This window comes from Barbus barbus (genome assembly GCF_936440315.1).
Source record: "Barbus barbus genome assembly, chromosome: 8".
NCBI classification, from domain to species: Eukaryota; Metazoa; Chordata; class Actinopteri; order Cypriniformes; family Cyprinidae; genus Barbus; species Barbus barbus.
This window is the reverse complement of record NC_136736.1, coordinates 20,848,725-20,861,117: the sequence shown is the minus strand read 5'-3', so window position 1 is coordinate 20,861,117 and position 12,393 is coordinate 20,848,725. Positions and strand designations below refer to the sequence as shown.

The following is a 12,393-nucleotide window of genomic DNA, read 5'->3' as shown; positions in this document are numbered from 1 at the left end:
AGTGTTTGAGGGCGTGGAACTTCTCTGAGCGCAGTAGCAGAGTGAATTTCCATGCTACATTAGTCCCACCATCAGAATGCAATGAAGGAGAATATGAGAGGAAGACTCATCTGTCCTGCGAGACTCTCACTCCCACTCCTCCTCCTCTTCCTCCTCTCTATCATCTCTCTTTCGGCCAACCACTTTACTGGCATGTCATCTACATGAGAGATCATCTGTCTTTTGACCCAAATAAACATGACCACACCGACAAAACTAAAAAAAAAAAAAAAAAAAAGAGGGGGAGAGAGGAACGGCAGGCGGCAAAAAGAAAGAAAAAAAAAATTAATGCTGTCAGCAGCCTCATTTGTGGGCACTGTGTTCATTTTGTCTGGTTTTGGCAGACGCTACCGCCACATGTTCACCTGCGTCACTAGACGAGAGGGTGGTAATAGATAGACAGGTGGATGCAGCTGTCTGTCAATCTGAGATCCAATCAAAAAAGAAGGGCCACGGACTGTGCAGAACTGGACAGTCCCGAATCAGCAAGTGGAATGTGTGTGTGTTAGTATATGTGTGTCTTTTTCTTTGTTTGCCAGAGTGCAAAGCCCAATGGACCTCTCTGACAATGCATCCACGAGCGAGAGAGGGAGGGAGCACGTGAGGAATGAAAGCAGGAGAGAGAAAATCACCTAACACCTCAACTCTCCTGAGAACGGGGGCTGCTGTAAGCTGGATATTAAGACACAAATTGCATTCAGGCGGGTCAGTAGGTGTCAGATGATATTAGATGCCTGCCATGAGGAAACAACAACTACCATCAGCCAGGGAGGAAAATAATATTTTCATTTTCAGCCTTTTATTGAATGGAAACTTTGGGGAATACATCTTTATGGGGGGGGGGAGCTAGCGGGCTTGCAAATTTAACACTCCCAACAAAAGGGTGTAATCATGGCAGCTGAGTGCCCTTTGAGAGATCTGATTTCATTTTCATGAAGGTGAAAAACAAGATTTCGCTATATGCGTGTGTGTGCGTGTGCCTGCGAGTGTTGTCTCTCAACACTTTAATGCTGTTGTTTTCTTTTTTCATCTAAAATGGTGGAAGCGTGTAATTTATAATAGTTTTACAGCAAAAACAATATGAACATATGGCAATCTCTATGAATATGGTCCCATGACTTTTAAAACAAAATATTACAGACACAGATCCTATCAACTGATTGTGAGAGCTAATTGATAACTATTGTCTAATTAAGTATCAGCTGAATTTGGCCTAAATTTTGATCTTCTTCCAAGGTCTTAATCTTCTTAATATGCTAATATCAACATGAAATACCACACATCATCTTATATTTATATACTTATATACAATTAATCGTTGTAAAATTATTTGTACAAATAATTCTAAAAATGTCTCAAATGAAGGCCTTGACAATGGCCGAAACATTACTTGTTTTAAAGTTATAAATTTATTTTCTTTTTTTTTCTTTCTAGAGTGAGAGTTGCACCTTTTCTTTAATTGATACAAATAGTGCATTAAAAAAAATAAAAATATCTGTGTTCAACATCTGACATCCAAGATGCTTGTTGTTAACTGCGTTTGTCAACCATGTTATCCAAAATTTTAAAATAAGAAAAATAAGACAAATAAAACACAATAAATAGAATTTAAAAAACAAATATATGTATTTATACTGAATTGTTTTCTTTGCTATCAAATGCTAGTTCTTTCCACATAATGGTTTATTTTAAGCTACATTTACAACCCTATTAGAACGCATATATTTTTAGCTGGCAAATGTTGTGTAATTATGATAATTATTCAGTTTTCATTGCAAGAAATAACAAAATCACAATTTTAAAATGTATTTAGATAAAAATGGCCAAAACAGCAAAAATAAAATATTTTTTAACCATTTCAATCATATTTTTTTACCATTTTCGTGGTAAGTTCCAACTGAATCACTCTCTTCCACCAAGATATGAAAATAACCCAGTGTCCACAAGCAGCTGCAAATTGCATGTTGCATTGTGTGTGTGTTAGTGTGTGTCCCTTCTTTTACTTCCAGATGTTGTTCTCTCTTCTGTAGTTACCGATCCCCAGCTCTCCGGCATTTTTGCCCATGACCTTCTGGGTAATTGAGCAGAAGTATTGATGTAACAGCAGGGTCTGATTGTGATTTATTAAACACACTCTGAGACTGTGCCAGCGTCACCACGCGCCCATCGCATGCTATTACAAAAGTCATCAATAGCTCTGCTACATAAAGGCTAGTAATGGGGAGAGAGCCAAGAGAGAGAACAGAGCGCTCTGCCATTATATGACTGCAGAATACTGAGAGGAAAGAACAGAGAGAGAGAGAGCATGGAATCTTGATACAACAAACTGCAGACAGGTCTCCAAATCTCCAGAGAACACATTTTGTTAGGACAAAAAAAACTGAACTACAGAGTCAAACAGCGTCTTTGTCATAAAACTAGATTAGAGAAAACCAGTGCATAACTGCATCATTAAGGGATATTTCTGTGTTTACAGAAATAAATACAGCTCCTCATGTTTCCTTCAGTAATGGCCAGGTAGCAATCACTGGCTTTCATCCCATTCCAACAGCTATGCATCATACACAGAAACTGAAGCCATAAGACATAACCCAGACTCAGAAGCATGACTGTAAGACTCCATTAGAGCCCATAATGGGCAGCAACGCAGGTTTAACTTAATATGAGAGAGGTAAATAATACAAGGTCTAATGATTACGGATGATTTGGTATGGGGTGTAGTAGGATGCAGGTGTACTATAAAACAGAGGCGAGCTGAACTGTACTTGGAAAAGATGACACAAATATGACTAAATACACCAATCAAAGTCTGTTCATAGTTTAAAAAAAAATAAAATACTGATTGCATGTTAATGCTAGATAAAACCATTTCGCAATTCAGTGCCACCAACTGGTTGATTCTCCAAGTAGCTGGCAGGTATTGCATCTTTATGCTGGCTGATTCCCAACATAAAATGAAAGATGAAGAAAAAGAAGACGACAACGGTGTGCAGCTACCACTGCCACACAAAATCATATCAGAAGAAGATGACAGGCGAAAGCTTTTAAGGAAAAACTAATCACTGGGTCATTACTGGAAATCAATTTCAGATGATTTTGTCCTTAAACAGCAGGTACAGACTGTGTTGGTTGCTTTACTTGTCAGTCAGGCTTTGAACAGCGTGCTTGGTCAGAATAGGCTGCAATGAAGGCCAAACTTTCGTTGGCAAGCCAAAAGTCAGGATAGACACGTCAAGTTTTGTATACTTCTATGTAGAATTGCAAGTGTTCAATTCATTTTTGAGATAAAAAGAAGTATGTTTGTGAAAATATATAATAATATGGTGTCAGCAAAGCTGATAAAAGAACATTTCATACATTAAAATGATATGACTGAGGTTGTACCTGAACGCAGAGCAGCCCCAGGCACCGTGCTTATCTGTGAGGATGTTTACAATCTTCTGGATGAGCTGGGTGGATGTGACGTGATCCCGGTACTTGGCGGCCCTGATCAGGTGATCGCACATCTTCTCCTCATCGCGTTTCTCAGCAGCATACTGAGCACACTGAGACTGCAGACAAAAGAAAACAAGTCTTATAATATTAATATTGCCATTATATTCTTTCATTTGTATTATATCAATTAACACATTAAACCCTTTATTCAAATGACCTACCCTTATTTAAAAACTACAATACAAAACATGTACAGTATGATACCCGTCACATACAAACTAGTTACTGGAAGGCACAAGTGTGTTCCTGTGCTACTTTTACCTGAGAAGAATGCTGTCCATCAGACTAGGTGTAGAACACAAAGCACACTACATCATTAGAGTGTGTGCTGACACCTGAGTGTGTGTGTGTGTGTGTGTGTGCAGCAACTCCATGCACGAAGGAAACAAATGGAACTCTGGGTCATTTCCAGCCTATTGTCACAGTGATTAATAACACTGGACATGTATTTGCTAATGCCTTTGGGCTACGCTAAAAAATGTAGAAACTACACATAATGCACAAGGAGACATTTTTCTTTGTCAGAATTTGTTATCAGAAAAGCCTTTGAACTCAAATGCGATCCTTTAACAAAGCACCTGACACTGCAAATATCCCTTTGATAAAAATTTTATTCTGTTTTATCTGTTCATCCCATTGTAGTAGAAGAGTAAATGAATAAGCCACCCTTTGTAAAAACCAATGTCCCAATCACAATCAATAAATCAAGAGATGAGTAATAAAGCTGGTGAGATGCTGGTACGAATTCAACCCAGAATAAGCGAAAACAGCCCACCAAGCACAACACAACACGGCTTCACCCCCCCCCCCCCCCCCCCCCCCCCCCCCCGCGCCTCTTATCTGATTCTGATGCAACGTCTAGCAAACAGCAATCAAGTGGAAAGGTTACAGCAACCACTAGAGCTTGTTTTAATGAAATTCCCTCAGCTTCATCCATTGCGTGTTATGGGCCTAAATTAAATTAGCCTTGGACAGCACACGCTTCAGACAACAAATACAGTAAAGGCAGTGGTCTGGTGCGGTAGCAGCGGCAGATGCTGAAGCCTGCCTCGGCAAAGTTAGCGGTAAGCGCTCCAAAGTGCCTTCTAATGGGCCCTCCTCTCCAATTTGAGGATCGACTCTTCATGTATGACAGAAAATCCATACAGATAAATCACATTAGGGGGGCTTCCCTCTCCTAATTATCAATCTGTGTCTCATTTCGCTGTTCTTAACTCTGCAGTGACCTTAAAGCCACAAGAAGAGGACGGCAGAATAAAAGAGAGATAAAAGGTAAAGGGTGAATGTTTAAATGTGAACTGATTTGGATGTCTGGCGTAACAAAAGAGCGGGAATAAAGGAATGGAAAGAAGGACAACCATTTGTCTCTGTTCAGCACAGAAGGTCACGTCTGGGTAAGAAATGGAAAAGTCTGGATGGGTAATATTCGCTTTGATGAAAGAATGGAGGAAAAAACAAGCAAAAAAGGTTTTGACAACAACAACAACAGGTGCTCATAAATATTATTAGGGACTATTATGAAATTATTATTTTTTTAATATTGTAATATTATTAGACCTTTTAAGTTAAATAAAATGCAGAGACTGTAATACTAACTGATCTGAACTGTTTTGAAGTTTGTTCTAAAGGTGCTTTCTCAATCAGAATAGCTTCAAAAACAAAAAAAGCAATCATCCATATTTTTTCATTGTTCCCTTCAACGACTGATTAACACATTATTAATTAGCTGTCATGAGTTCAAACACTTTGGCATAAACAGGCACTTTATCAACTAGTGTCAACGGCACCAAATCCCTGAGCTCCATAATGGGCTTCGTAATTGTCACGAACTTCCTGACAAATGGCTTCCTTGCAGCTGAACATACAGGCTGAATTATAGGAAACATACAGGTGAAATACATAGCAGTGCCATTATCATCACGTTTGGGGCTGTAATTCTGAAGTGACGTCATAAGACTTTTGGAAATCCAAAAAGGTGGACTTAATTCAAAGGGTCATGCACATGTTTGGCAATGCTCTGAAGGGGGAACCACAATCTCCAGTCACAGTGCAGCTAAAGTTGAAGCCATAGAGGCAGAAACAAAACTATGAAAGCAATGTGTTTATGACTTCAGACAGAGTAATCATCCACATCTCCAAATGTTCTGTGTTCTGGGGAACTGAATCAGACAGGGTCAGCACTCATTTCCTTCAGTGGACTACACCCATGACAAACCATTAGAGCCATATTATTGTAAAAAAAAATCTGTACCGTCGACAGTAGTCTAAAACTATTTATTCTGCATTTCAATAAAGATCCAAATAAAAAGCATACATGCATATTTTTGAGTTTAACAAAAGTAGCAAGAATTATTTTTGAATTACTGACACTGAATTAAAATATTATAAAATAATTCAAATTTATTTATTTCAAACTTAAAACCAAAAACAAATTGGAGCTGTAAACCTTAACATGATTAAATATGTTTTAACACATGTTTTATCAGCATCTATTTACTAGTAAATTGTTGAGAAAGACTCTTCATGGGTAATTCATTTCTAATTCATTTATCAATCCTGGGCAGGACATTTGACAGATGATTATCATGTCATGTTCATGTCAAAACATGATGATTATAGGTGTGTAGCACAATAGGTAGGGTGCAGTTTAGTGGTTCACTATATATCATGGGGAGGGCAGAGAGGGGTTGCTGTAGGTATTAAATGTACGTAGTATGTTATTTGTGTAAAACAGCAGATATTGCATTGTATGTGTCCAACCCAAATTTCCTTCAGGACAATAAAGTTTACCTTATCTTGTCTTAACAAAAGTAGTCATTCACTTTTTTTGTTTTGTTTAGTAAATCATGGTAAAGCTCAACGTCTTAAAAAATATAAATAAATATGCATCATACATACCAATTGCAGAGCCTGCTAATTATACACTGGAGTATAATTTTGTTTTATTTTCCACTTGTAGATGTAAATAAATGAACAATACCTTTTACAAGTAAGGCACCACCTTTTATGTGTTTCTAGAAAAAGGGTATTTCAACAAACTGCATTGGTTTCTAAAATCTTCTAAATGTGTTGCTACATCCACGGCAATAGGTGTTAGTAAAAAATGCAGGGTTATTGTTGTACAAGCCATAAAAAAAAAAAAAAAGATTACTTATAAGTTCTGCAAATTCAGAATTTATAGCTAAGCAAAGCACAACAACATATCGATGACTGATATTTACCAATGTTATCAGATCCAATGTTTCTCTGTAACAAGATATGAACAATCACGGGCAGCAGTTTTACCCTCTCCTCCCTAAACAGGGTAGCAAGGTTAAACAAAATAATCATCATCTGCCAGAGACCAGAACTCATTACGTTCCATGTATGTGACTTCGTTAGTGTGACACGACATGGCCAGGCGTACATGTAAATCTACACATTACATACACAGTGAAAGCTTTGCAGTGTTACTCTGAGAGCTCGTCTAAGCTGTGAAAACAGTAGGGATCTTGTTAAACTGTTTGATTTGCACTCTGTTGACAGTGAAATACACAGCACTGTGACTATCATCTTCCTCTCCTCGCCAGTCCATCCCTCAGGGTTTCATTTACACCAGGAAACTGTCCTACTGATGCCTCTGTCCTTGCAGCATCTGAGGGAATGCAAATACAGTGCGGAGGATATGCATGCAGCACTCAGAGAAACAAAATGAAAAACGAGCGTATGCCATGTCGTTCGGCCAATCAAATGCAAGAGATTTTCATTGCACTTGATCTTTTGACCCACTTTCGTTCCAAATTTAAAGTCACGGCGTAAAAACTGTAGCCAGGGGAATTCAGACAAAAGCAAGCTGGGAAAGTGAAAAGTGACAACCAAGAAAAATGACGCCTTAAAAGTACAATAGCGAACAAAAGTCACAGAATGACAAAGGCTGACAGGCACTTCAATTCTGGAGCGATACTGCTGTCAGCCAACGCCTCTCTGTATTGATTTCCCTCCATCCCTTGTTCCCTTGGCGATAGATGGAGCAGGAATCTAGTGTAAAGCAACTAGAGAGAGAAAATGTTGCCACCTCTTTCCTAGAGTCAGGGTGACCATCAAGGTTAACACAGGTGCAACAACTTATCAAAGTATCTCTGGCTTCTCTCTTCCCCTTTTCTCCCTCCTTCATTTCAGGCTTTTAATGGACTAGTCACAATCCGTAGATGACAGATTCTTCATCTTGCCTCCCACCCCCTCTCCAAAAAAAGGCATTTCTTTGGTTCCATTACTCTACACGGGCAGCTGACTCCTGCAACTTCAAGGTCACGCCGTGTGAGGAATTGTAGGAATTAACTGTCCTTTTGAGCTGAAAAATAGTCAAATGAAGGAGATGTGCGGCGAGTGAAAAATGAACACGTCTGCTGGCAGGCGACGAGGAGCAGGTGTGGATGAATGTGAATGTGGGATAATGTTTTTACTTCTGGTAAATAAAGGAAACGCATATGGTTCTAAGCCCAATGAACAAAAAACTATAAGCGGAGCGCCACTGTTGGGAGGGTGATAACACAGGTCAAATAAACAGTCTGAAAGGATATCTTCACAAGCAGAGAAAATATATATATTATAATCGTATTATTTGTAAGAGCCATTGTGACTTCTGTCTATATTTAAAGCTGAAGAGTGTATTTTTTTCAGCTGAAATACTTTCTCCTATCCCAGCTGAGCAGGCAGAACACAAAATGACTGAAGCGTTTAAAAATAGCTAAATGGTGCACAACTGAATTAAACAGCAGTTATAATAATCCCACTTTTTGTAATGCCTATTCAGAAAAATTCAATGTCAGAATTATCTGTATATATTTCAGAGAATGTTCTCAGCAAATATTGATTATTCTACTAATCAAATGACATATGTAATTATTTTGATTGCAAATTCTACTAAAAAAAAAAAAAAAGTGTCTAACCCTTCAGTGTTCTAAATGTGAAGCAGAAGGGCTCTATTCACCAGAGCATTGGGGACAAGATACAGAATAATGACCTGCTGCACTGCCATCACCTGGGGAATTAATTAAAGCAAGTAAAGGACAGAGAATAAGTGAGAGAAAGAAACAGCATGTACGTGTGTATTCCACAAAGCCATTACTAGCGGTAAAGATAGCATTTATGGTGAAGCTAAAGGATAGCTGCTGACTTATCAAAGGGCACAATTGTAACCCTACTGAAGCTCTAAGTACACATCATTTAGATGTGCTTTTGTTTGGCTAGTACAGATAACTGTCAGAGGCTGGAGGATTAGTGAACATGCACGCTGGAATAATACGAGGTCATGTGTCTCATTTCGCAGTTGATATCATTAACTCCTAGTCTCCTTTTACAGAAACACAGACACTAAACGCTAATGAAGTGGCCCATCGCCTCTGTTCACACACACTTCAGTCGGGAGTCAACTCAATTACACTCCATCACTTCAAGATCAAGTAAAAGCTAAAAAAAAAAAGAGCAAGAGAGTGCAAGAGAGAACAATGACCCTGTTCTATCACATCTGAAAGATCTGGCCTTGTGGCCCAGTCTCTTCCACATTTCATTTCTAATAAAGAAAGACTCTCATTAAAGAAGGAAGTCACTCTCTCTCTCTAAATCTGTCCTTTCTTTTCTCCCTCGCAGGTATCGACTGCCATCGTACAGTTGTTACCGGAAAAATCTTTTCTGTATTAGGGATCCTATTAGAAAGAGAACACTAAAAGATAATTGGATTTCCAGCGGTTATCTCTGTGTCCGTCAGGACCCTGCTGTCCCTTGTAATCTCACTCTCAAGGGGTAAAGATAACTCAATCCCAGAGTGGATGGATGAGTGTGTATGTGTGTGTGTGTGTGTGAGAAAGAGAGAAAGGAGGGGAGCAGGGGAGTGTATAAAGGCATATGTTATCCATCTACGTAAGAAAAAAAGTGTGTCTAAATCACTGGTATCCACCATCATCTCTTCTGGTGGATTTGAACCCTGACAGGGAACAAACATAAATTTATTTTTATTTCCAAAATAATTCACCTACTAGAGAATGCACTGGAACAAAGGCCGTCTTCAATGCTGCCACCTTTCTCTTAAGAGCCATTCCTCAAATGCACAATATACCATAGCAGTCTGTGCTTCACATAAAAGCACCCTGAATAATGTTCAATAAAATTGAGTGTTTTCAGATCTTCAGTTATTTTGATTTGTTCTGAAACAGACATTAAACTGTTACAATGTTGTATTTTCACCTTCAGATTCCTTCTCTCCAATGATCTATCAGGTCTGCGTCATGGTTATCACATCGATATTAGCAGTATTTGAGTTTCTGGACTGCACTGTCACCAAAGGCGGAAGCTCAAGAGTTTGCATGAAATTCAACCAGATTCAAGTGTGACTGTGGTATCCATAGGCCTACTAAGGGAGAAAACACATTTGAAGCAAATCTCCATATATAAACTAAGATCGAAAACACTGTAAAATATTATTTAGATGGAATTCATTTTCTAAACAATGCTTGAGTTACAGAGGTATTAACAGAGGTACTGTGATTGCCGATTCGGACAAGATTGGCATCAGCCTCATTTTTACTAAAACAGAAGGGTCTGTAGTCAGGATTGACAACCCATTGAAATTAACAGGACCTATTCGTGATTACATACTTTATATAATATAATAGGTATAAATCATATAATTAGGTATATCAGGCATATAAGAGGAGGAATTTAGATTGAAATCAAACCTGTCAGTAATATAAAAGTCTGTGACAGTACCAACATTTTTGTTTTCGTTCGTTCATTCATTCATTTATTTATTCGCTTTTTAATTCTGATTTATATACTTTATTATTTATTGTAATGGTCGGGGTTTGCTTTCAATACCTAAATTTTTACTTTACTCAGAAAGTTAACTGAAAATTCTAAATCCAGAAAGAAGAAGCGTCAGGCGGTAAAACAGTAAAGAAATTGGCAAAATAATTTTAGCTTTAGTTGCAGTATTCAACAAAGGAAATAAAATGAGAATAGAAGTGGAAAAATAATATACCATACATTAATTACAGACATTTCTACCCAGGCAGGATTAGATTTATCAGAGGACCCCTGAGTTTGCCCAAAAAAAAAAGTAGGTAATTTTCTCCATAATTTTTACATAAATTGTATGAGAAAAGCACAGATTGAAACACAACTTTACTGCACCTAACCCCCTCAATGAAAACTAGCCCTGCTCGAATATTGCTGAGACACATAACTGTTGATCACAGACAACTAACAGGTAAATTATCCTCATTCTGAATGTCGTCAAGGCTACAGCATTACACACATTAATTCATGAATCAAACAATGTTAAAAAAACAAAAAGCATCCATTTTGGTTCTCATGTCTCATATTTCATGTTGTTCCCTTAAACATCCAAATCCTGTGTAAACTGCTCTTCAGGATGGAAAGGCAGTGTGATCCCCACGGGGGCATCTTTCACTGGCCTGTTATTTTTATTGTGGCCGTGCAAAATGAAACCGGTGGCTCAGAGAAGATGGCAAGAGCCGGAATAGAGGAAAATCAATACGGCAATATCAGTGCTGCACTTATCGGTGGCTCACTGCTTTTCAGGGGTCACAGAGGAGCAACTATATCTAAGTGAGGGTTTCAATACTGAGATGGATTCTTAAGAAATCTGTGACTGAGAAGCCATATTGTTAGAAATAAAATACACTTACAAACTAGGAAACTAGGAATTCTAAGAAATGTATAAATAATACAACTTTGACAACGATGTATCCAGATGTATCCAATTTGGTTTTTCAGTTAAATTCAGTTAAACAATTCAGGATTTTTCAGGGATTTTCCACAAACATCCTGGCTGTATGAGATGGACCCACAGTTTGGGAAACATTGACTTACACATTGCCATCTTTATCAAAAGTGTGACCCATAACCATCACAAATAACTGAGACCCAGCTATCCATGCCCTATTTCCCTCTACAAATTACCAAAAAAAATTTAGCCATCTGCCTGTCCAACATCAGTTTCTCATATTAAAATAGAGTTTGGGTCAATGGAGCATCACAGCATGGCTTTCGTCATGAAGCACCGAGTGACAAAAAATGGCACAATCGCACCTGATAGTGCTGTCCTGAGTCATGAAAAAGAGTGACCAGCTCTGCTCCACAATGAACAACATTATGGGAGATTTCAAGTAGGGGATTAAATAGTACAGCGCCCTTATATGTAATGTTGAAGGCATATTTTTACCTAATTTTTAAAAAATATATTTAGCTGAAAACTGTAAAATGATAAGTAAACTTCTCAGTGTGTTTTTTTTTAGCATTTTTTGGCATCCATATAATGTGCCTGACACTGATAATCTGTGCATTTTTTCCACATTTGGCAGAATATCCAGCAGTATTTGTGAAAATGATACATTCTCCACCATGCTGTGAGTGAGGCTGGAAAAGCAGAAAGAATCGGACCAGAGGGGCCAATTAGAGTGAAAAAGGAAAGCTAAGCACGTCCCTAGAGTGCGGCCGTCTTCCACTGAGCGTCTGGGAGAATTTGGCCAATCCTGGGAATTTGGGGCAGTAGGGAATGATGAGGAAGGGCGTTCTGAGGTTCCCTCTAAATGTCACTGTGTGGTAAGGAAGCTTTTTTAAGCAGGGTATATTCAACTAATACTTCCAGCGCTCATCTGTTTTACAGGATACATGCCTCTACAGTGTTGAGTGATACTGCTGGATTGGCTGCGTCATTAAATCTGTTGTCATTTGTGAACACGTGGTTACCAGCAGCATATATAATCTAGTAACACTGATAATAATAATAAATGCTTTTGAGCTTCGAATCAGCATATCAGAATGATTTCGGGATGAGGGATCATGATTGAGGGATCATGT

General features: G+C 38.4%; 1 protein-coding gene across 1 annotated transcript in view; it reads right to left on the bottom strand.

Annotated features, from left to right (window-relative positions):
• Positions 1–12,393, bottom strand: part of LOC306874378 (lipopolysaccharide-responsive and beige-like anchor protein) — a 270,819-nt gene that overhangs the window by 124,923 nt on the left and 133,503 nt on the right. Inside the window, exon 36 of the mRNA XM_079424376.1 lies at positions 3,424–3,590. Coding sequence (XP_079280502.1) covers positions 3,424–3,590 — 167 coding nt within the window. The remainder of the gene's footprint in view (positions 1–3,423; positions 3,591–12,393) is intronic.